The sequence below is a fragment of the Mustela nigripes genome, chromosome 13 (assembly GCF_022355385.1).
Source record: "Mustela nigripes isolate SB6536 chromosome 13, MUSNIG.SB6536, whole genome shotgun sequence".
In the NCBI taxonomy this organism is placed as follows: domain Eukaryota; kingdom Metazoa; phylum Chordata; class Mammalia; order Carnivora; family Mustelidae; genus Mustela; species Mustela nigripes.
Window position 1 is genome coordinate 70,214,402 of NC_081569.1, and position 26,347 is coordinate 70,240,748.

Here is a 26,347-nt window from a genome sequence, read left to right on the forward strand (position 1 = left end):
CAGTAGAAGTAAATATAAAACAGGACTGTCCCATCAAACATCTCTGTTATTTGTAAGGCAGACCAGGGTTGGAGGGTGAAAAAAAGCATGCAAACATAAAGAGGAGGGCCAGACTCTGCTATGTGAGTCAAGTGCCAACCTCAGACTATTAAATTAACACATTAATATTAGGAAATATTCGTGGAAATGGTCACTGAAAGGACATAGGTTGTTCTTGTCTAATCTGATTTACCACATGGTCATTTAAAGCATGAAAAACAGCCTATCAAAAAACTGCATTCCTAATTAAAGCAATAATGAAGCTTTAAACAATTTCTCTCTTAATATCTTGTTTATGTGAAAAAAAGCAATGGTATATAATGCCCCTCTTCTTCCTAGTTCCAGAAAAAGAAAGTAGAATATAACCAAATAATAGCTATCTTTATAATCACATTGCTATAGGCAACACATTACCATTTTCCTTGCTACCTTCCCCTAAATACATTTAAGAGAACTGGTGGGGCAAAAACTACCATAAAGACTGTATTTAGGGGCACCTGGGTGGGTCAGTTGGTTAAGCAAGTCCCTTCAGCTCAGGTCATGATCCTGGAGTCCCAGGATGGAGTCCCGTATCAGGCTCCCTGCTCAGCAGGGGAGTCTGCTTCTCCCTCTGACCCTCCTCCTTCTCACACACTCTCTCTCTCAAATAAATAAATAAAATCCTTAAAAAAAAAAAAGACTATATTTATTTCCTTTAGTAGCTTTATTCCTTTATTAACTTTAATAGCTTTCAGAACATGGTAACAGTAACTAAATCAATTTATAAAGACGGTATGTATATTTTTAAGACCTTAGAGTATATGCCAACAATTTACAACTATTTCTAAGCAATATAAGACTAATAGGGGCATTCATAAATTAGGAATTTTAGATAAAATTGGGAAACTATGTGGAATTTCATTAGTATTATTACTAATTTATTATTCGTTATATTTTAATAATTTCATTATTTTAGTTGGTCACCATATTAATGTATCTACCTATAAAAAATTATAGTGTTTAACATAAAGAAGAAAAATACATTTTTTTCTGGCATTATAGAATGGAATACGAAGGTTAAGGTAAACTAAGTTGGGTCAAAATCACACAAAAAAACTCCTCAAATTACTCTGCTATAGAGACTATGCAATAAGTAAAACTAAAAGAAGTTTATCTTAATTTGGTGAATTACAAATATAAAAAATAATATATATGGTCCTGTTAATATGATGATAATTGAAGTCATACCATGAATTTACCACTGGCATACATTCCTTAGAACATTTTACCTGGTCCCACCATTCAATAGTTTCTAAACAGTGAAATATTGTTATGTAGCTGTTGGATAGCATTTTTACCACTGACGCTCAAATTGGAGAGAGATTATGTGGCTTTGAGCTAATCTGTAAGTGATTATTTAATGAAAAAAATTCTGTACCACTTCTATACCACAAAGACAGAATTTTCAGTCCTTGTGCCAAATTGTATGTTTATGAGTCATCTATGTTATTTGTGATGAGAGATCCCAAGGTGTCTCAGATCTGCTGGTCTGTGATATATACTTTCTTGTCAAAATGTGATCAATCTTTTGAAAATATACTAAACTACCAAAATGTAAATAAGAATCCCTGAAGAGGGCGCCTGGGTGGCTCAGTGGGTTAAGCCGCTGCCTTCGGCTCAGGTCATGATCTCAGGGTCCTGGGATCGAGTCCCGCATCGGGCTCTCTGCTCAGCAGGGAGCCTGCTTCCTCCTCTCTCTCTCTGCCTACTTGTAATCTCTCTCTGTCAAATAAATAAATAAAATCTTTAAAAAAAATAAAAATTAAAAAAAAAAAAGAATCCCTGAAGAAACAAGATTAAGATTAATTTTATTTAGTAGGAAAGATTTGTGGTCTAAGATTTGAACTAGGTCATTTACAAAAGGAACCCATTCCTAATGAACAAAATAACCTAGAAAAAATTTAATTACATAATGGTAAGTTTACTGAAGAATATTATCAGAGAACAGCAAGTCAGGGATTCTGAAAGGACAGACTAAGCCAACTCAATAACCTTATTCATACCCTTTCCATATCAAAAGCTATAATCATTTGTGTGTACTTTCTGGAGACAAAGTGACAAAACCTTGTATCTCTTAATCCTATGTGTTTTAGATGTCAGCTAAAATCAAAGATTAATGCTGGTCTGTTTTTTAAAAGCAGAGTTCAAATTCTCTCTCTCTTTTTTTTTTTAAAGATTTTATTTATTTATCAGAGAGAGAGGGGGGAAGAGAGCAAGCACAGGCAGACAGAATGGTAGGCAGAGGCAGAGGGAGAAGCAGGCTCCCTGCTGAGCAAGGAGCCTGATGTGGGACTCGATCCCAGGACGCTGGGATCATGACCTGAGCCGAAGGCAGCTGCTTAACCAACTGAGCCACCCAGGCGTCCCCAAATTCTCTCTTGTTTGTAAATTTTACTCAAAGATATTTACTTGAGCTGATTTCCAGCCATTTGCTCTTTTATCTTGTTTCTAAGTCATTGTAACAGTCACTGGGGACTTTGTACATTATGACAGATTACAATATTGTAGACTTTACATTTCCATTCAGTATTAAACATCAATAGAATATGTGAAACTGATGAGACTTGTTGATGGATACCTTTCATAGTTCTATTTTAATATTGTAAGCACTCCAGAATGATACATTTATTCTTTTTTTTAAAGATTTTTATTTATTTATTTGATAGAGAGAGATCACAAGTAGGCAGAGAGGCAGGCAGAGAGAGAGAGGAGGAAACAGGCTCCCTGCTGAGCAGAGAGCCCGATGCGGGACTCGATCCCAGGACCCTGAGATCATGACCTGAGCCGAAGGCAGCGGCTTAACCCACTGAGCCACCCAGGTGCCCTGATACATTTATTCTGATACCAAACTTACATCAGTTGTACTTTCCATGTTACTGGTTATCCAAAATTAGCTGTTATTTTTTCTAAATTATACCGGAAAAGTAGATACATTTTTCCATGGTAAATGAATATCAGGTGGCTTTGTGATAATTGGGCAGGTCTATGAAGGAATGGGTCTTTGTTTTATTTTTTATTTTTTTAAAGGATTTTATTTATTTATTTGAGACAGAAAGATACAGAGAGAGAGAGAGAGAGCGATGAGCGAGCGAGCATGAGCAAAGGGAGATGCAGAAGGTGAGGGAGAAGCAGACTCCCTGCTGAGCCAGGAGCCTAATGTGGGGCTCGATCCCAGGATGCTAGGATCATGATCTGAGCCAAAGGCAGACGCTTAACCAACTGAGCCACCCAGGCACCCCTGGATCTTTGTTTTAGATCATAGTTACTGTTGTGCATCTTTATGACTATGGATCCATAATTGTAAATGTTATTGGGGAAAGAAAACCTGAATAAATGAGCAGACACCACAATGTTGTTTTTAAATATAAGTATGAAACACTGGTCATGCTCTTAAATAAAATTTTCAGGGACATCTGGATGGCTCAGTCAGTTGAGCACCTGTTTTTGGCTCAGGTCACGGTCCCAGAGTCCTAGAATTGAGCCCAGTGTCAGGCTCCCTGTTCAGTGTAGAAGAGTCTGCTTCTCTCTCTCCTTCTGCTCTTCCCCCTGCTCATGCTCTCTTTCACTTGCTCTCTCTCAAGTAAATAAATAAAATCTTAAAAAAAAAATTCACCCTTAGAATGCAGTAAGGCTAAAATAATTTTCCTGAGCAAACTGGACCAATAATGAACAGGCTATATTTAGGTCCCCCAAAATGTATAATTTCATTTTCTCTGTTGTTTCTTAATTGCACAGAATTCTCTTTTTACAGCTTTTAGTCCTTGACAATCTAGAAGGTTGGGGAGAGGGATATTAGGAGAGCAATCAATAAGGTCATATGATAAGCTAGGAAATTCAAGGAGCAAGGCCGGAGCTGTAAAATTCTGTAACTACACCAATTTGTATTTCTCAAAGTAAGACCTAACATGAAAACACAGATCTGACTCCCTATTTGATACCACTACTGTAAACTTCTTATAGACTTGCACTGTTAGTCTCCTCTCCATCTCTGTCTTTTGTAAAGTGCTGAAACTAAACATACACTTGGACCTTGTGTCATTTTTACAGTTGAAGGCTTGTTTTATCCTCAAGTAATCAAAAACAAAAACAAAAACAGTAAAGATGAAATCATAGGATCATAAGGCTCAAAACTGCTCTAAATTACCCTTGGCTATCTTACTCTCCCTGTTAGAACATACGTATGGAAACAGAAATAGCTAGGATTAGAAATCAACTCTAGGATTAGAAAAAAATGGTCTCAATACAAATAGGAGAAAGGGGGTAAAAGGGTCTCACAGAAGACTTACTTCACCAAATCGTTAACTAAATCTTCCTGAGATGAGGATCACGTGGGAAGGCAACACTTGTGGGACCAGGGTGCACAGTAAGCACTTGAGAATTTGTGTGAACTCAACAAGATATGAAATTATAGTGCCACTAGCAGTTTTTCATTTTTCAAATCACATAAAAGCAAGTCAATTTTCAGCAGAGCCTCAAATGCAAAAGAGGAAATTTGTTGTTAGAGCTAGCCGAAAAAGAGGTTGTGAGGTAACATTTTAAAAATTATGTTCAGTTAGCCAACATATAGTAGTACATCATTAGTTTTTGATGGATTAGTCAATGATTGTGAAGTAACACTCTGGTATTTTAGTCTCATTCAGCCTTTAGTTTTCTCTTAGGAAATGCTTTGTTTCAAGCATTTTGAGAAAGCAGGCTTAAATCTCTGTAAAGACATTTGTCATTAAATTGGTTGATTTTAGCAGACAAAGACAATTTTTAAAATACTTGCCATATAAGGAGAGGGAGCATTATCATCTGAAACACTGTAGAATGACACTTCAACAGGAAGAGTCAAATGTGTGGGGCAGAAAACACCACTTGCCCCTACCTCAGCAGTGAAACCATCAACAATGCCAAGAGGGTCTAACCGATAGTTTAAGACAGATTCCTGGAAGACAAAATTTTTAAGAAATGAATTTTAGAAGTTGGCACACATCCTGTTTTTTGTCTGTTTTTCATTTAAAGAAATACATTACCACGCTTTCTGGCACTAAAAAAATATGGTTGCTACTCAAACAGAATCCAACAATGCATTAAAAAATATCATTCACCAACAATCAGGTAGATTTATTCTAGGGATGCAAAGGTGGTTTTAATACTTGCAAATTAATTAATGTGATGCATAACTTCAATAAGAGAAAGATAAAAACCATAGGACCATTTCAATAGACACAGAAAAACATCAATTAGGGGCGCCTGGGTGGCTCAGTGGGTTAAGCCACTGCCTTCGGCTCAGGTCATGATCTCAGGGTCCTGGGATCGAGTCCCACATTGGGCTTTCTGCTCAGCAGGGAGCCTGCTTCCCTTCCTCTCTCTCTGCCTGCCTCTATGCCTACTTGTGATTTCTATCTGTCAAATAAATAAATAAAATCTTAAAAAAAAATCAATTAATAATAAAGGCCCTCAACAAAGTAGGGTTAGAGGGACCATACCTCAGCATAATAAAGGCTATCTATGAAAACCCCACAGTGAACACCATACTTAAAGGGGAAATCCCCCAAGGTCACGAGAAAGAAAAGGATGTGCACTTTCACTTTTATTCAACATAGTACTGGAAGTCCTAGTCACAGCAATTAGAAAACATTACATTACATTGTTTATTACACTGAAATTAACATCACATTAAATAGGAGCACCTTGGTGGCTCAGTCCATTAAATATCCCACTCATGAGCTCAGCTCAGCTCTTGATCTCAGGGTCATGAGTTCAAGCCCTACACTGGGCTTCATGCTGGGCATGAAACCTATGTTATTTTATTTTATTTTATTGTTTTAAAAGATTTTATTTTTATTTATTTGAGAGAGAGACAGAGAGAGAGAGCACAGGAGCAGGGGAAAGGGGCAGAGACAGAAGCGACTCCCTGCTGAGCAGGGAGCCCAATGCAGGGCTCCATCCCAGGATGCTAAGATCACGACCTGAGCTGAAGGCAGCCACTTAACCAACAGCCACCCAGGTGCTCCTGAAGCCTACTTAAAAAGAAAAGAAAAGAAAAGAATGACAAGTCAAACATAGAACAAACAAATAAGGTGGCTAACATTTCTACGTCATCACTTCATATGTTTACCAGACCTGTCATCAACTTGTCCCCCATCAATCTTCTACCACTGTATGAAGTTTGGCCTCCTCTCACTATTCCAACTCACACTTAACTATCCTTAAACTCTACTCTTAGTTAAACCTAATTGAGAGAGCCAAGCACCTAAAACTTCAACTGAAAAATAATTCCTTCTTTAAAAAATAACATTATATGTGACATATGTTTTATAGTTTAACTTGTCTTTAGCAGTGGAGAAAAACTTAAAAGCACAGAAATAAAGGGGGGTCTTGGTGGTGCAGTTGGTTAAACTTTCAACTCTTAGTTCCAGCCCAGGTTATGATCTCAAGTTTGTGAGATCAAGCCCCATGTCAAGTCAGCTTGAGATTTTCTGTCCCTCTGCTCATGCTCTCTCTCTAATAAATAAGTAAATAAGTAAATAAATAAATCTCCCCCCGCAGAACCCCAGAAACACAAATAGAGAAGTTTCTTTTTTTTCATTTCTTTCAAGCTCACTTGCTGAAAGTCACTTTTAACAATTTAGTATATCTTTCTAGGTATGAAAAACATTTTAAACTTTTCACAAGCTCTCATTTCTATACATATATCATACGTATACACATTTATCATGAAATGTGAGTACCATATCTTTGATTCAGTAGTTGTCTGGGAAAAAAGGAACACTGGAAGCCATCATGAGCCTGATAGTTTGTATACTGTAAAGTTCAAACTGTGACATTAGCAATTCTGAAATTCCCAGTCAAAAAGCTAAGAACAAAAGATCTATGTTATAACCAAGCTTCTAACCTCCCTTCTGCCCCGCAATCAATCCAATGCATATTCTGTGATTTGACCACTCAGTCTCATGGCTGCAACTCTCTTCCCTACCACCATTAACCTAGCTCAGACCCTCACAACCTCTCCTCTGAACAAGTACATCTTCTTTTTTTTTTTTTTTTTAAGATTTAATTTATTTATTTGTCAGAGAGAGAGTGAGAGCGAGCACAGGCAGACAGAGTGGAAGGCAAGGCAAAGGGAGAAGCAGGCTCCCTGCAGAGCAAGGAGCCCGATGTGGGACTCGATCCCAGGACGCTGGGATCATGACCTGAGCCGAAGGCAGCTGCTTAACCAACTGAGCCACCCAGGCGTCCCTCAGCACTCGCATTTTAATCTCTGTCCCTGGGAAATGTCCCTCACTTCCTACTAGACAAAACTTCATGCTTCCTGCTATTAGATCAAGTCAAATCTTCCTAGCATGGCATCTAAGTCCTACCGTAGGTTTCTTGACTCCTCTCTCCCCACTTGCACAGAGTCTCATGCTCCGAGTCAAGCTGATGCTTTCCAACATCATCATATTCTGTTGCTACTTTTGTAAATGTAGTTCCCTGTCTAAAATCCCTTCCCACTCCTCATGCAAATTTACTTGAAAAATTCCTATTTATCTTTTTTTTTTCCTACTTATCTTTTGTAACTAAGCTCAAGTGACAGTTCCTCAGTTCCTTTAGCACAGAATGGATATGGGAGGACTGAGTTAATTTCTTTTACAATGATAATTACTTGAGTTTATAAATCACTTACATATTCAGTTGACTGTAATATCTATAAAGCAGGATTGTTATCTAGCTTTGTACTCCTAACATACAGCACAACACATGGTAGTTACTCAAAAATATTTCCTAGGGGCACCTGAGTGGCTCAGTGGGTTAAAGCCTCTGCCTGCGGCTCAGGTCATGATCCCAGGGTCCTGGGACTGAGCCCCCATCAGGCTTTCTGCTCGGCAGGGGGCCTGCTTCCCCCCTCTCTCTCTGACTGCTGCTCTGCCTACCTGTGATCTCTGTCAAATAAATAAAATCTTAAAAAAACAGAACCTTAAAAAAAATATTTCCTAAATAAAATAAATCTAAAGATGGGTAACATTTTCATAGGAAGAACACCATAAGGCCAATGGCCTATATTAGTTTCTGACTTTATTCAGCTTTTAATGACTTTAATATATTAGCAACGCATGCTAGACCCTCCTCAGTGCAAAACAAGAAAAGGAAATACAGGTATGGATTACAAAGTAAGAAATAAAACTGATCCAATTTGTAGAAGATATGAATATCTATGTAAAAAAAACCCTAAAGAACAACAACAAAATCAATAAAATCAATAAACTGAGCAAGGTCATAAGCAATTACAAACACACACACACACACACACACACACACACACACACAATCAATCAATCACTTGTATTTTAATACACAGCAATGAAGGACTGAAAGTTAGAAAACTTCCTTTAAAAAAAATTTTTTTTTTTAGAGAGGGGAAAGAGAGCATGCACCAGGGGGAGGGAAGATGGCAGAGAGAGAAGAGAATCTTAAGCAGGCTATGTACTGAGCGTAGAGCCCAACGAGGGTCTCGGGTCTCAATCCCATGACCCTTGAGACCCCAGCCTGAGCCAAAATCAAGAGTTGGACAATCAACTGACTGCACCACCCAGGAACCCTGAAAATTAAAAACCTTTTAAGTATAATTTATAATATCACCTGAAAACATGGATTAGTTAGATATAAATCTACAAAAGTATGTTTAAGATATAAGCATGCTGAAAACTACAAAAAAAAAATCAATGAAAAAAATCAAAGAATAGCTAAATGAATGCAGAGATACACTATATTCAGATATGAAAATATTTAATATTCTGGAGCACCTGGCTGGCTCAGTTGGTAGAACATGCAATTCTTGTCCTCAGGGTTATAAGTTTGAGTCCCATACTGGGTGTAGAGGTTACTTAAAAATAGAATCTTAGGGGCGCGTGGGTGGTTCAGTCATTATTAAGCTTTTGCCTTCGGCTCAGGTCATGATCTCAGGGTCCTGGGATTCAGCCCCGCATCAGGCTCCCTGCTCTGCCAGAAGCCTGCTTCTCCCTCTCCTACTCCTCCTGCTTATGTTCCCTCTTTCGCTTTGTCTCTCTGTCAAATAAATAAATAAAATCTTTAAAAAGTTAAAAAATTTTAAAAGCTAAAAAAAAATCTTTTAAAAAAAGATTTAATATTCTTAAGATGTCAATTTTCCACATACTGATCTGTATCAATGCAATCCAAACAAAATCTCAGCATACTGTTTTGTAGAAATAGATAAGCTAACTCTAAAATCTACATAAAGGTGAAAGGAACTAGAATGGTGACAGCGATTTTGAGAACGGATAACATGTTAGACAACTCAAATTAATTCACGTCAAGATTAGAATAATATGACATTCATGTTCATAAAAATCAAACAGTTGATTACAAACTTCGTGTCATATATAAATATTAACTCAAAATGGATCAGAGAACTAGATGCAAAAGCTGAAACAGTAAGATGTCTAGAAAAGAAGTTTCCTGACTTTGGATTAGGTAAGTAGTTCTCAACCAGGGACATATGTCAGTGTTCAGAGACTTTTTTTTTTAACTGCTACAACTGGAGGGAGGGGCAGACAGTTGTACTAGACTGTAATGGTTAGAGGCCAAGGATTCTGCTAAATATCCTACAATGCTTGAAACAAATCACATAACAAAGAATTATCTGGCTCACAAATCAATTGTGCCAAGGTTGAGAAAACCCGGGTTAGGAAAATATTTTTTTTTTTATTTTTTTTTTTTATTTATCAGAGAGAGGGGGGGGAGAGAGCAAGCACAGGCAGGCAGAATGGTAGGCAGAGGCAGAGGGAGAAGCAGGCTCCCCGCTGAGCAAGGAGCCTGATGTGGGACTCGATCCCAGGACTCTGGGATCATGACCTGAGCTGAAGGCAGCTGCTTAACCAACTGAGCCACCCAGGCGTCCCAGGAAAATATTTTTTTTTTCAAAGATCTTATTTATTTATTTGACAGACAGAGATCACAAGTAGGCAGAGAGGCAGGCAGAGAGTCCGATGTGAGGCTCGATCCCAGGACCCTGGGATCGTGACCTGAGCTGAGGGCAGAGGCTTTAACCCACTGAGCCACCCAGGGACCCCTAGGAAAAGATTTTTCAGATACAACATCAAAATCAAGATCCAGGGACGCCTGGGTGGCTCAGTGGGTTGAGCCGCTGCCTCCGGCTCAGGTCATGATCTCAGGGTCCTGGGATCGAGCCTCACATCGGACTCTCTGCCTGCCTCTCTGCCTACTTGTGATCTCTGTCTGTCAAATATATAAATCTTAAAAAAAAAAATCAAGATCCATAAAAGAAAATAATAAACTGGACAAAATCGAGGTGCCTAGGTGGCTCATTCAGTTAAGCATCTGCCTTTGGCTCACGTCATGATATTCACAGCAGCTTTATTTTTAATTCTATTTTTATTTATTTTTTTTTTTTAGAGAGAATGCACCAATGTGTGGAGTGGGGTGAAGTGGAGAGGAACAGCAGGAAAGGGACAGAGAGAATCTTAAGCAGAATCCATGCAGGGCTCAATCGCATGACCCTGAGATCCTGATTTGAGCTGAAATCAAGAGTCAGATGCTTAAGCAACTGGAGCCACCCAGATATCCTCACAGCAGTTTTATAATAGGCCAAAACTGGAAACAAAGAACCCAAAAGTCTAGAGTGTGATGTAAATGAATAAACAAATTGTGCTATATCCATATTGTGGCAATAAAAAGGAATGAACTCTTGAAACACAGGACTTGTATAAATTAAAAAGGACCTGTGAGCCGGACAGTTTCAGAACCTCTCTGTATTTTTCTACTGAAGTCAAGTGAAAATGTATGCATATCTGCACAAGTACATTCCAGTGTACTGATCTTTTAACCATCTTCCCTAAGGTTTTCACATATCAGATGCTCTTTTCCTCCCCTCACAGATTTTCTTGTAATACAAAGGTTGCAGAACATCTGACACTCACAGTAGCCTTATGCAATTATAAAATAATGACAGAGAATACAGAGTTCAACATCTCTGAAAGTGACATGGAAAAGAAATCAATTCACCATAAGTCTTTTCATTTTAAAAATTTGAAAGATAGCCTAAAAATTAAAATTTAGTTTTAAAGACAGCATACTCTTAACATATTAAACCACCAAAATTCCAATGAAGCTATTAAAACTACAAATTTTAAATTATTTTCCCATAAAATATCACCAATTAAAATCATCCTTAAAACCCCATTTACAGGTTCACATTTAAGGCTGTTCTTCTTTCTCTCTCTCTCTTTTTTTTTTATTGATGTGCATTTGGCACATAATATTACATTAGTTTCAGTATTTAAGGTTGTTTTCTAATTAAGGATAACTAATCCCATAATACAGTTGATCCTAAGTAGAAATATTCTTATTAAATAAAATAGCACATTATTGGAAACCTTTACCCAATTTTTAAAAAATAATCTTATTTTATAATAGATTTAGATTTATAACAAAGTTGTAAATATAGTTCAAAGAACCATTTGATTTTGTAAGTCAACCTCTTGATTGTGAAGGGGCTATTATCACCCACCACCTCCTACCTGGGTTTTAGAGCCAGTACCACCATGTGAGGTGTGGTTAAGTCCCTTTTCTAGCTAGATTAATGGACACCTCATTCCACTTTACCTAAGTTCTTGATGTCATTACCTACAAAGTACTAGTTCTAGGATGTCATTACCAACAATTCTAACTCTACTTCTTACAAAAAGGGGCAAAGGAAAAAGCAAAGGAAAGAAGGTGATTTCAAGGATTTGAAAAATACAATTAATTTATTTATTTCCCTTTCACAACCAAATGACATCAATAACACCCTAGATCTAAGGTTAAAAAATGCCAACTCTTAAAATAATTTTGAAAAACATTACCTCAAAATTTCCTAAGAGACTAAGACTTGTTATAGGTGGAGCACTAGAACTCAGAAATGGTTTTTCATGAATATCTGGATCATCTTCAATGTTTAAACATGGCCGAGGACTATTAAAAAGAAAACCAGCAAATGAACACATTAAGCACAATATTTTCTGACTTTTTGTATAAAATTAAAGTAGGAGAATTTGATTAATTTTAATTTACTTAAGCTGTAAGATAAAAAATTAATCCTACCAAATTTTAAGATATGAAATATTTTGTTTAAAATTCTGGTTTGATTTTATGGTCTTTGTTATAATATATGACAAAAAAATGTAAGTAATATCCTAGAAAGTTTTAAGAAAGAATTTATAATATATCATATAGTGGCATCTACTAGAAATATATAACACAGTTTTTTATCAGTGTTCATTTTCAGTTAAAAATGAGAATACAAAGGCAAAATTATGTGACTAAAGAAAGTAATGAGAATATTACTTGTCAACATGGAATACACTTGCAAGGCTTTTTTGCAAAGAAGTGTAAGGTGAAGGAGGAGGCAAATGACCAGAAATAATCAAACCTACTTAAGTGTTAAAACCAATGCGTTTATTATGATGACAGATATATAGTAGCTACTCAAGCTACTCATTTTCTTATTTTCTCCCTTCTTCATCATTAATCATTGTGTGTGAAATAATATTTAAAATAACCAACTAGAAAATAATATTCCTGTTAAAATTGTGATTTTAGAGTAAACATTTATTGTATAAGACTAGAAATTAGTATAATATTATTTCACAAATATAAACAAACTTTATTTACTTTTTTATGAAGGCTGTTGTTTACTACGTTAATTGTTAAGATTACTGCTCATTTCCAATAGTGGGTTATTGATTAACTATGACATCCTCCACCGTCTCTAATACATGTCTTTTTGGTATGGTTTGCCCTGTAACTTCAGGAATCACAGTTTAATATTTTATGAGTTACAAGAAGATTTCCAGAGGAAATCTAAAAATATACGGAATTTTTCTCTGGAAAGCACAGAACATAATTTCTGACATATCTAAGTGACAAGTACAAATGAATTTTAAATACCTTCGAGATGATAAGCTTTTCAGATGCAGTAATGGAGAATCCAAATCAAAGCAACCTGATTGTGTCTTTCTTTGAGGAACCTAAGGTCAAAATAATCATTTTTGATATTTAAAAACACTGTTTTTTTTTTCTTGAATTAATAGACCACTTTTCAAACAAAATCTGACCATACCTGGCAAATAAATAATAAAACTTCTCCCAAAACTGCGTACTTACAATCATGCTCTTAATTACATACTGTTCTTATGTTTTCATTTTACTTACTGATAGGAAAAAACAGAAAATTAATAAAAGCACTTTACCAGGTTTTGAATTTTTAAGAAGCATAATTTGGTTTTTTTGTAAAACCAAATCTTACATAGAATCCTAATATAGAAAAAGACTTACTTTTTTACTTTATTGTATATAGTTGATCCTTGAACAACACAGGGATTATGGGGCACTGACCGCCCCCCCCAACCCTCTGCAGTTGAAAATTCTCATGTAAGTTTTGGCTTCCCCAAAACTTAACTACTAATAGCCTGTTGTTGACTGGAAGCCTTACCATTAACATAAATAGCTGATTAACACATATTTTGTACATTATATGGGTTATGTACTGTATTATATTCTTAAAACAAAGCTAAAGAACATGTTACTAAGAAAATCATAAGGAAGAGAAAATACATTTACAGTAAAACAAAAACAAAAACCCCACATATAAGTGGACCCAGGCCGACCAAACCCATGTTGTGCAAGGGTCAACTGTACTACTGTATTTTGCAGGGTAATAAAAGATTGGTAGCTTTAAAATTAAAAGAAACAAACAAAAAATTAAATAATGATGCCAGCTCTGCTGCTCCTTAGTCCATCCCCACTCCACTGTATGTTTCCAAGAACCCTGGAGCTGCACAGAGAACAGGATTAAAAAATACTACTCTGCATGTTCAAAAACCATTGTATACCCCATTACATTTAAGACACCAATCAAACCAGCTAGCTAAAAATACCGTAAAGATGAAAGATCCAGATGTAAAATAAAGGTAAAATCACATATAACATACAAATTGGAAAGACTTGTTTAATATTGTAAAGAATATTAAATACACAAACCTATTAAATATGATACTGAAAGTCTAAACAGTCTCAATATTTTTGAGTTGTACAAGTATACCATGCTATTTTTTATAGTCAGAAGTATAAAGTTCTGACTATAAAATGTGAAGTTATTGTGAAGTTTTCTATCTAAACTCTCATGTCTCGAATTTGGAAAGTTCTTTCACTTCTTCTGATACCGCTTTTTCCTTGTTCCATCTAGTCCTACTTTTTGGAGTTTGTACTAGACTTACACTGAACATCTCATTTAATCCTCTGTGGTTCTTTCACATTTTACCATGTCTCTTCCTTTCTGTCCTTCATTTGAGATGCTTTCTTAATATCTGTCTCTCCACTCACTGATTGTAGTCCAATTAGCTGAATCCATCTGTTAATCCATCTGCATTTTTATGTATACATGTGTGTGCATACACAGCAATTAAAATATTTTTCATATTTACAATTTCGATTGTACATGTACACGTTCTTACATCTCAACCCCTGTCCCACCAGAGGCATTAAACCCTAGCATTGTATTAGGTTCAGATATCCTAGAGGGCCATAATTTGCCCCAAATTTGGAGATTTAACTTTCTTTCTCTTACATTATCTTATGTATTTAAGGGTTATATTATATATTATTTTGTATTAAAGGTTATATTCTATCAGGACTTCTGCATTTGAGGAGGAAGGGTCTGCCTTTATCAGTTCAGTCTACCATACTAAACAGAAGTCTACAGTGCATTTTATATCAGTATGATGCTGACCAGTTTTTTTCCTCATCACTCAGGCTTTTTGAAAGCATCCCATAGGTAGGTCAAATATTTGGGGTTATTTTAAATTGTTTGGAATTTAATTTATCTAAAATAAATATCTATGGTCCATGTTACAAGTTTAAATTCTAGATTTCTTATTCAATAATTATTTTTTGAACATAGGCCAGATACTGTATCCTTTCAGTTTACATAACACAGATAAAGCAACAGAAATTATCATGTCAGTAGCAAAACATAACATGTTTTCACTTCTGCTGTGATATTGATTACTTGCCTCAGGTTTAACTGAAATGGCAGGTATAGCAACTAACTACTGGTTGCTTACTAACCATCCTCACAACACTAAAAGAGACCATATCACCCCCTTTTTAATGATGAAGAAACTGAGGCTCAGATTATATTATTGAACTAATGTCACAAATGTCACGCAGGGTGACATCAGTGTCACTCCAAAGGAACACTCTTGACCACTGCACTCAGATCTACAGATCTATTTGTAAAGGTAGAGTAGGGAGATTTCTGTGTCTCAAAATAAGATGTGGCATGGCTTCCAGGCCAAAGACAACCACAAATTTGATTCCCAAATGACCCACCTTATGGTGTCAACTAGCTTTGGTGTTAAGATACAAATTTATTTATACAAACTCACTTAACACTAAATACTTTCTTGATATTTAGTAACAATTAAAATATTAGATAAAAGAATCTCAGAGAAATCTTATAATCCTAATATTTTTATTCTTGCTTTTAGCCTTTCCCTGTATTAACATAGAGTTACTAAGTATATAAAAAAATAAAATGTTTCTAACTGGAAATGTCTGTTAAAGGTATTTAAATTTTTTTTCAATTATAATTTGGATAAAATGATTTGTATACATTTTAGATGCTTCCAACTTTAAATATGAAGTAAGAGGGAAAAACCTTACAGGACTTGAAAGAAGAGGCAATCCAGTTCGAGGATGAAAGGCTCTGGTTGAAGTTCCATCTAAGGAATGAAAATTATGTTTCCGCCAGACACTTGAATGTTTCACTGGTATAGTCTTCTGCTAGGAAAATAATTAGATTGTGATGGTAATATTTAAGTAATTTTTTGTTTAGTCTTATTCCTAATACATACTGAAGTATTCTGAAGTATTACATTCTTGGTGGTGAAGCTAATGATCTATAGATCTGTATTCACACACACACACACACACACACATTTATTTTAATCAGAAAAGAATGTCCAAGTTTTTTCTAGGATACTGAATAAACCCAAATAGTCTAAAGAAACTATGTCCAAATATAATTGCCTTATCAACATATGGTCATATTTATAAATTCTCAGAGTCTAACAACGGCTAAGCCAACATCTGATGTTTTTAATTTGTGAAAAAAAACTACTCACAGGTAGAAAAAAACAGAATGTTCTAAAATATGCCACATTTTTGAAGTGATATAGGAAATAGGCTAATTCTTCAAAATTAAGCAAGATTAAACCCAAACATCAGAAATTCCTAAAAACACAGAAAATCAGAAAAGAGCCCTGGCTCTGCCATTTCCTAGCTTTGTGACCTTGGGCAAGATACTTAATCTCTCCAAGCTGAGAATCCTCATTTGTAAATTGGAATTAGTAATAACACCTGACCTCATAGTTTAATGGAAGGATTAGGTATGCCAACATGTGTAAAATATTCAGAAAAAAAGCCTGGGCACTTAGTAAACAATTTATGATCATATTTAAAACAAGAATATGAAAAAGTAACTCTTAGTACTTTGAAAAATATTATGGCCAAATTAAGCCATACTATTAGGTACCAGGAGGGATCAAGAAAAGCTAACTGTTTTTGTGACAATTACAATTTTAGTAAATTGGAAACTATCATTTGATTAAATCCATATGTTAGAGAATGGATTTTAGTGATAAAAATGAACTAATAAGGTCATTCAGATTTGGATCAATGTAGTAAAGAAGTTGTTTTCAATATAATTGAGATTTAAATGTGATACTACTTACAGAAATAAAGGAAATTTAAGCATTATGGTTTTCTTTTTTTTTTTTTCTTTTTTTTTTTTATTTATTTATTTGACAGACAGAGATCACAAGCAGGCAGAGAGGCAGGCAGAGAGAGAGGAGGAAGCAGGCGCCCCTGCTGAGCAGAGAGCCCGATGCGGGGCTCGATCCCAGGACTCTGAGATCATGACCTGAGCCGAAGGCAGCGGCTTAACCCACTGAGCCACCCAGGCGCCCCGCATTATGGTTTTCTAAAGTTAAAAAATGGTTTGGTTAGAAAGTTAAATAAAATGGAAGTAATTGAAGTATCTTATTTACAAAATGCATGGAAGGTTTACAAAATATTTTAAAATCTGTTATTTGATTGTCACAACTGAGAGAGACCCAAGAGATTGATCATTCTTATTTTAAAACTGAGGAGACTGAGGTTTTCATTCTTATTTTAAAACTGAGGAGACTGAGGTTTTGAAAAGTTACATGACTTATTCAGTGTGACTCAAAGACCAAATTGTGAAGTCAGGACTGGAACCCAGGTATTCTGACCAAAAGCCTAATGATTTCACTATAGATGTTCCGAAAATCCTTAGATGAGTGGTGACATAACACAATGGGCACACTGTATTAGGTCAGAGCTGCTAACAAACAATATGTTAAGCTAATGAGTTTACATTTCTGACTATTTACTCTCCAGCACTTGCCCATAATACTGAAATAACCAACAAAGGGCAACAGGAAGAATTTACCTAACATTTGCTTTTAAGTGGGTTATTTTGAAAGGATGTTATTTTATTGCAGGTTTATTCTAAAAGACTGTATACTATAATTAATAGGCACCTTGGGCCTTTACAACTAGAGTTCCTGTAAACAAAATTCAAACCATAATAAATGTTCAAGAAATATATTTGAAATATTAGACGTTACCTACCAATACCTCTGTACTTTTCAGTCGTTCACATGTAGACAAACAGTTTTTTATATTCTTTCTCTGAGAACAGTTCTGCGACTTCTCATCAACTGTCTCTTCTTTCTTATCCTGTTCATTTTTCAATGAGTCTGACTTTTTGCATTTGAAAACTTCATTATCGTTGAGATAATTTTCTACACTATTAAGTTGAGTATTTTGCTCACATGTCTTGGGCCTTTTTGAGTCTTTATTTGAGTACTTATTTTCATGTTTGTTCAAATATCCAGACATTTCCAACACAGTAGTTTTTATTTTTGAGTTATTTTTCTTGGAATTCTCAAATTGGTGATTGCTAAAAGATTCTGGATTACAATTTTCATTTTTTATTACTTTTTCCTTATACTTATTTGGGCAAGTCTGTTTGTCAATACTGTTGCAATTTGAATACTTTTTATCAACTTCATGGATAATTTCTTGCTCACTAAATTGACAGTCAGAAAGTGCAGTTTCCAATCTAACTATCAAATCTAAGTTATTTTTTTTGCAGTGAGACATTTTCGAGGGAGTCAAAACACCAGTAGCTTTGTTCTGTGTCTCTAGAAATGTATTTTGAATGATTTCACTAGGATTGTCCTGATACAGAGTTCTTATCTGAGGTTTCAAAGAGGACTTGACTTTACTATTGCATTGAAAAGAACTCAATGATTTATTGGGTATTAAGTTTTCCCCTTCACTGCTGTCTTCTAATAAGGAAAATTTTGTATTAGAAATGGAAACGGAGGTGTCATCCCTGTTTTTCTTCAACAAACTTTTGTCTTCATACAAACTCCTGAATACTTTAGAAGGAACCAAATTGGAGTCATGCACGTTGAATGACTGCCGGGACATATGTGACGCTGTTGGATCAATATGCTCCAAGTGTTGAGCAATCCTTGCGATAACATCTTGCCGCTCCTGGAGTAAAGAGCCTATCAAAGGATTAGTCTCAACAAAAGACTGACGAGAATAAAGACCATCAGAAATGCCAGAGGCACTTTGAGGAGTTTCTGGTTTTACTTGAATTTTTCCCTCACCGATGTCTTCTGATGAGGTAAGCTCTGGACTACCAAAAGAAACAAAGAATGTTTCTTTACATTTCCTCACATTTTCATTTTCCTGTGAAACGCGGAAAAGTTTTGAATTAAGTGAACTAGACTGCTGCATATTAAATGGATGTCCAGAAACATGTGAAGTGCTTGGATCACAATGAATCAAATGCTGAGCAATTCTTGCAATAACTTCTTGTCGCTCCTGAATTAAAGAGTCTATTAAAGGATTAGTCTCACCAACTGATTGCCAGGAACTCTGGTGGCTAGAGACACTAGAATCAATCATTGAAAATGATTTTAAAGTTCTCACTGGTGTTTCATGTGACTTTTTATCTCCTCTACCACTGAAGCCCAGAATATTGACTTGACATGTTCCATGGTCAGATTTACTGCCAGTGCCTGGATACAGTTTGACATTTTTGACGGCTGCAGTATATTCTGGAGTTGTGCCATTTTTTGCATGTAATATGCTTTCGGGTGCCATGGTCCAAGATTGTTTGCTACACAGACGCTGTGAGCTATTTGTATTACTTTGTTCTGCTTCATTAGAATTGCGGTGTGGATGGGCTTTAAGTTCATGTTCTTGAATTCTTTTCTCATAAAGGCCAATATTAGCATGAATACTACAGGTCAACATTGGGTAATTAGATTGTCTGGGCAAGGACTGAACGCTGACTTTCAAGGCCACATTGTGAGAAACATTGGGAACAGGAAATACATGTTCAATCGGAGTCTGTGAAAAATTCCACTGCAGGTCTACATCAGCAGCACTGATTCTAGAATTGTACAGGAAAAATAGGGAATCAGTGGATTATAAAATTTGTAATATTATTGTATATTATAAAAAAATTCCAGATCATCATATACTTATCTTTGTTTACATTAATTACTGTTAAAGCGAAGTAAAAAGGCTTTACTTTCAACTACTTTACCATGCATGTCATTCTGATAAAACCAATAAAAGCATAATAGTTTTTTAAAGATTTTATTTATTTATTTGAGAGAGAGACAGAGAGAGAATGAGAGAGAAGATCAGAGGGAGAAGCAAACTCCCAATGGAGCTGGGAGCCCAACGCGTGCCTCGATCCCGGTAGTCCGGGATCATGACCCGAGCCCACGGCAGTTGCTCAACCAATTGAGCCACCCAGGCACCTAAAAAGTACAGTAGTTTATGCTTAGAACAGGGATGATCTATTTAAGAACACTAGACTACTTAAGCATTAAGCCTCGAGAATACTGTAAGTTAAAATTATCTGTCAAAACAGGAAAAATAAATTTTGTATCTACTACTAAATAAATGGATTCAGCTAATTCTGTTGTACAAGGTGATGAAGAGATACTAGTGATCTCATGGCCACCTGCCTACAGAGTCAATTAGAGAGCTGTTCAGCATCCTATAAATTTATAGTTTTCACAATACAAAAAATTAAGTCTACCATTATGGAAATTCAGCAGTCCAAAAAGTTTTTCTAATGTATTTATAATGACAGCATTAAGTCCACTGTTGGTTCTTGAAAGCTAAAAAATGCTCTGAAAACTATTCTATACCAAATTTAACCCAAAAAGCAAAGTTCATAGTGATTCCCATTTAAATTTCCCTAACTTGTTTTGAGAACAACTTCAGTAAATTTTATCTACTTACATTTAGAAATGAAGGAAATTAACTGTTTAAAAGGTAAACTATCATTCAGTAGCTAACATAATTGAATACACACTATTCTTATTTTGCCCAAGACATACCTGTAAAGAATATTTCGTGGAATAGCACCATGAGAAACACTCAGCCACGCACTTAATTGGGAAAAAAACACGAATGAGCGGACAGCCAACAGAAGAGTCTTCTCTTCAATGAATCGATCTCCACTCCTAAGGGAAGGAAAAAGTATCATTTAAATGCCAGCAAGTATGAAATGACTGAATTGTAGAAAGATAGGAGCTAAAACAAACATTCAGGATGTGTGTTTTCAAGAGTCTAGACATGCATTAAGTAGTGTCACTGCAAGTCACATAAGTACTAAATGTCTAAATTTTACTCCATAAGTAGAAGAATTCAAAGACATGACATATTACTAAAATAATTTATAGAAAGCAATGGAAAGCCTGATTTACCAGGAACAACTTCAACAGTGCAACAACTTACTGTCGAGGAACTGGCTCCAAAATCCATCTTTCTAATAATAATGCATCTTGCTTAATTGCAGGATCATTGAGACCAATTCCTTCTGTGGTGGGCCCATCATCACTGTAGCAGCAGTCTGGGAGTAGCATGACTTCCACCATGATTGGAAGGTTATTCTTCCACAACAACGAGACCTCAGATCTAGTTCTTCTGGCTTGACGACACTTAAGGGGGAAATGAATATAAGCAAAATGTCTCAATTGCTCAAGGAATTTTATATTTAAATTTTAAAACTATAATTGTAAAAAGACATCTATAGGAGAAATGAGTCACCAATGGCAGAGCTTTGCCTAGGCTCTTCTATTTAGAGTTCATCATTAAGTAATGGATTGATACTATTGAGTTCCACAGTGCGGATTAGTACTAAACAGGTATGACGCAAATTTTCTTGGGGGTTATTTTTGTTTTATTTTGTGGAAAAATAACGGCCATAACACAGTATCTGAAAGGCCTTCAGGTGGCCTAGGATAGTTTGTTAAGTGTATCACTGTTACAGAAGAAAGATTCATTCCAAGTGAAAACCTAAATATTAAAAATTCATTTTCACTAAATGTTCAAAAAAGACAAGATTTTAAAAGTATAAATTTAGACTGAGAAAGGAACTGTCTTTTAACAAATTATATATTACCTACCAATTTTTAAACACTAATAGGATAGCAAAAATTATCCTTCCATGGGGGGAAAAAAGTATCAGAGGGACACTGACTAATGCAAGGAAAATAATCATGAAGATAATTCCACTAAATAAACATAAAGTCAGTAGTAATAATCTTAATTCTGGTATATGAGAAGGCAGGTATGAAATTGGCTGTCAACATGTATGCTGATTTGCAAAGCTACCTATAGTGCTTTCAAGAGTCAAGGTAATTAGCTATGGTCCAGGATTAGGATTTTTTTTCACTATAGTTTATTTTTTTAATATTTTATTTATTTATTTGAGAGAGACAGAGATAGTGAGAGATAGCACAAGTGGGAAGGAGATGGAGCAGATTCCCTGCTGAGCAGGGAGCCTGACTTGTGACTCAATCCCAGGACCCTGAGATCATAACCTGAGCTGAAGGCAGATGCTTACCTGATTGAGCCACCCAGGTGCCCCTTGGCCAATCTCTCTTTTTAAAAAAAAATTTTTTTTTTAATTTAACTTCTTTTCAGTGTAACAGAATTCATTGTTTATGCACCACACAAAGTGCCCTCCATAATACCCAACCTCCTACCCCCCCGCCCCTTCAAAACCCTCAGATTGTTTTTCAGAGTCCACAGTCTCTCATGGTTCATCTCCCCTTCCAATTTCCCTCAACTCCCTTCTCCTCTCCATCTTCCCATGTCCTCCATGCTATTTGTTATGCTCCACAAATAAGTGAAACCATATGATAATTGACTCTCTCTGCTTGACTTATTTCACTCAGTATAATCTCTTCCAGTCCCGTTCATGTTGATACAAAAGTTGGGTATTCATCCTTTCTGATGGAGGCATAATACTCCATAGTGTATATGGACCACATCTTCCTTATCCATTCGTCCGTTGAAGGGCATCTTGGTTCTTTCCACAGTTTGGCGACCAAGGCCATTGCTACTATGAACATTGGGGTACAGATGGCCCTTCTTTTCACTACATCTGTATCTTTGGGGTAAATACCCAGGAGTGCAATTGCAGGGTCATAGGGGAGCTCTATTTTTAATTCCTTAAGGAATCTCCACACTGTTCTCCAAACTGGCTGCACCAACTTGCATTCACTATGGTTTTCTAACCATTTTTGTATTTAAATGTGAACACTGGAATTACGATATAACACAGATGATGACAATTTAAACTAGTTTGTATAAATATAAATAAAAAGTATTCAACACACAATTCTCACCTGAGCCAGCTTGTCACTGCACTCATGTTTGCTAGTTACTGGGTAACATGACTGTGCTGGAGGGCAATGGAAACTTTCCGTGCGACCTTTTACAGAACATTCAGGTGTTCGACCTTCTGTTATTAACAAGGCCAAAGAGACCAAGAACTCCTCTGCATCATATTCAAAATATTCATCTAGAGTATCTGGTATTAAAAGAAAGAAAGAAAGAAAGAAAGAAAGAAAGAAAGAAAGAAAGAAAGAAGAGTCTTCAGTTTAATATATTCTTGATAAGAACTCACATTTTATACCTAAAATACCTAATGTCACAATTCATATTAAAGTATATTCACTAACAAAGAGTAAAAGAGGAATAAAAATTAGGCAATTAAAATATAGTAAACTCTTAATTCACAAGTTATACAGGGTAAGGAGAAGATGGATAATTCCAAATTTCAGTCAAGACAAAGATGGTTAAAATTATAGCACAAAATTATTTTTATGTAAACTTCGACTAAAATGTCCAAGATTCAAGTATTCACTTATAATTCTATAAATATTTAGATTTTTGGATGTCAAGTGCGACAGTTTTCACATACAAAATTACACCAATAACCAAAAGGTTGAAAGTCTTGTGTCATATATTTTTAGCTAAATGCTTTATTATTATTATTACATATTAGTGGAAGATACAAATTCAATTGTATGTTTTTCCCCTCTTTCCCTTGTCCCTTTCTTATCTAGTTCCTTGTTCTCAAAACCCTAATTCTGCGCTGTGGACACTGAGAACTATGAAGTCTTTCTTTGCCTATGCTAAAGTGCAGTATTAGTTTCAAAGGAGAAATGCTAGCTGTAATTATCCAGTAGTTGATGTAGGCCCAAATTACAACATAAAAAGTGTGCTGTTTTTGGTTACTATGCAGGTCAAAAAAAATCTAATCTGCAGGTGTTTTCACTTATTTGTAGTAATTTTTATATTTCTCGTAAGTGCTCCAAGTTTGTGAAACACAGTTAAATTCCAAAAGTGTTAACCTGCTACACACGTTAAACATGTGTGCAAATATACATACACAATATTCAATTGGTTTTGCAATCCAGTTAACACATACTTTAAGTACTTAATACACTGTACTAGGTGACAGGGAATAAAGAATTGTATTGCACATAGCTCCTGTCCGCAAAGGGTTGATGATTCAGAAATGACTTTAAAAGCAAATTGAACACTATAGCATTCGATAAATTCCAAAGTTATTCATATAGCAGTGGTAAAATTTTGCAAAAGAGGTATGCACTGAAATAAATAAAAAGCAGAATCAGACCTATAAATACAGAGAACAAACTGATGGTTGTTAGAGGGAAGGAGGTAGGAGATGGGCAAAATGAGTAAAAGGGAATGGGAGATACAAGTTTCCAGTTACGAAATAAGTCACAGGAAAGGCTCAACATAGGGAATATAGTCAATGATACTGTAATAGCATTGTATGGTGACAGAGGGTAGTCGCACCTGCAGTAAGCATAGCACAGAGAACTGAATCACTACGTTGTATACGTGAAAATAATGTAACACTATGCATCAGCTATATTGAAATAAAAAACTTAAAATAAAAAAGAGGTAGGCAATGAGCAGAACCCAAGAAAACACAACTTAGGTAGAGAATTTGTACAGAGAAAGCATGGAAAAGAAAAAAGATAGTGAATAGCCTTGAAGGGTATGATGAAGAATGCCCATTTCTAGCTTTAGGAAGGCTTATCAGGAAAAGAAACAGCCTTAAAAGCCAACTTTACTGAGCTGGTGTGTTAAGACCATTCAGAAAAATTTCCTTAAATGGCCATGTGCAACACAAAATAACAGCCAACACTTAGTAACATTGTCAGGCACTGCTAGTTCTAAGTACTTTCTACACATTAACTCATTTAATCCTTAGAACACCTTTAAGAGGTGAGAACTGTTACCACTATTTTACAGATAACTGAAGCATAGAAAAGTAACTTGCCCAAGATCACCCAGCTAGCAAGGGCAAAGTTGGAATTTGAATCTACAGTGTGTCTCCAGAATCTAGGTCGTTAACAGCTCCATACCTGCTTTCTTTCATTGCAGCTAGATATATTGCTATGACATATTTTTGTAGATGATTGTAAAAATAACATATATGCAATACATATTTAAATAATACATTTTGGAACACTTCTTTCATTTTTTGTGGAACATTATATAGAATTATAGACAATCCCTGATCAACTTATGATTTTTTGACTTGACAATGGTGTAAAAGTGGTATGTACTCAGCTGAAGCCTTACTTTGAATTTTGATCTTTGCCCAGACTAGCAATATGGTAGGAGACTCTCTCACAATGCTGGGCAGCTGCACTGAGCTACAGCTCTAGATCAGCCACATGATGGAGAGGGTAAACAACCAATACACTTATGACCATTCTATACCCACACAACCATTCTATTTCTCACTTACAGTATGGTATCCAATAATTTACAGAACATAGTCAACACTTTATATTAAAATAGGCTTTGTGTTAGATGATTTTGCCCAGCTGAAGGTAATGTTAGTGTTCTGGGCATGTTCAAGGCAGGCTAAACTAAGCTATGATGTTTGCTAGGTTAGGAGGGATAGATGCTTTTTTCACTTAAGATATTTTCAACTTACAATGGGTTTATCAGGACATAACCCCATTGTAAGTCAAGGAAGATCTGTAGTTTCCATGAATAAGACCCTAATTTATAATAATGAGCCAACAAGATAGTAGTCTCAGCTTTCAACTTTCCTCCAGGAGTCAATCAGATTAAAAAAATTAAGGGTCTCCTTTAGTCTCCTGGGACGCACTGAATTAAATCCTGGTGTCCCTCAGAGGGAAGCAAAAGATGTAAAAGATTCCACTCAAGCCCTTTTTCTGGGGGGTTCTGTGGGGTTTCAAGGTTACTCCAGGCTTCCCATGGGCTACCTGGCATGATTTCAGCTCCTGGGAGATTTCTCTCGGCTCATGTTGTTCCTTGCCCTGAGTTTGTCAGGTAATCCTGGAAAGCTAAGAATTGTGGCAGAGCAATGGCTCCTAATCTATAGAATGGTGAGTGATGCCAAGACGTCAATTACTCCACGTGAAGGATGGTCTACAACCTAAGTAGTAAGTCTCATATTTGTGTGCTACTACTTGAAAAATTAAAAAACCTACAAGGTCAGATTAAGAAAGGGGGAAGTGCACACAGAGTAGGGAGTTTAAGAGTGTTATCCTTATGTCTGAAAAACTATAATTTATTTCTAAAGCCCTAGCACAGCATTGCTTACACACTAGGAATCATCAAGTTTAAAGTGATAAAAATTAAGCTATTATGAAAAGCACTTTTGAATACAGCATTTACTAAAATTTAGTTGATTTAGTCATTATCTCCTCAACTGTAAGCTAAAAAATTCCAGGGGATTCTGGCTGCCTCACACTCCCCAGTGTGTGTCATTGTGCACAATGACAAGAGTGCACTC

General features: G+C 35.9%; 1 protein-coding gene across 4 annotated transcripts in view; it reads right to left on the bottom strand.

The window, feature by feature from the left end:
• Nucleotides 1-26,347, bottom strand: part of ATOSA (atos homolog A) — a 94,407-nt gene that overhangs the window by 7,298 nt on the left and 60,762 nt on the right. For 2 of the 4 annotated variants that reach the window (XM_059372853.1, XM_059372852.1), the window contains exons 3-10: nucleotides 22,881-23,065; nucleotides 20,983-21,185; nucleotides 20,583-20,708; nucleotides 17,776-19,618; nucleotides 15,784-15,903; nucleotides 13,009-13,088; nucleotides 11,925-12,033; nucleotides 4,847-5,005 (exon numbers count right to left, since the gene is read on the bottom strand). In XM_059372853.1, coding sequence (XP_059228836.1) covers nucleotides 4,847-5,005; nucleotides 11,925-12,033; nucleotides 13,009-13,088; nucleotides 15,784-15,903; nucleotides 17,776-19,618; nucleotides 20,583-20,708; nucleotides 20,983-21,185; nucleotides 22,881-23,065 — 2,825 coding nt within the window. The remainder of the gene's footprint in view (nucleotides 1-4,846; nucleotides 5,006-11,924; nucleotides 12,034-13,008; nucleotides 13,089-15,783; nucleotides 15,904-17,775; nucleotides 19,619-20,582; nucleotides 20,709-20,982; nucleotides 21,186-22,880; nucleotides 23,066-26,347) is intronic. The other 2 variants (XM_059372854.1, XM_059372855.1) reach the window with 2 other exon arrangements.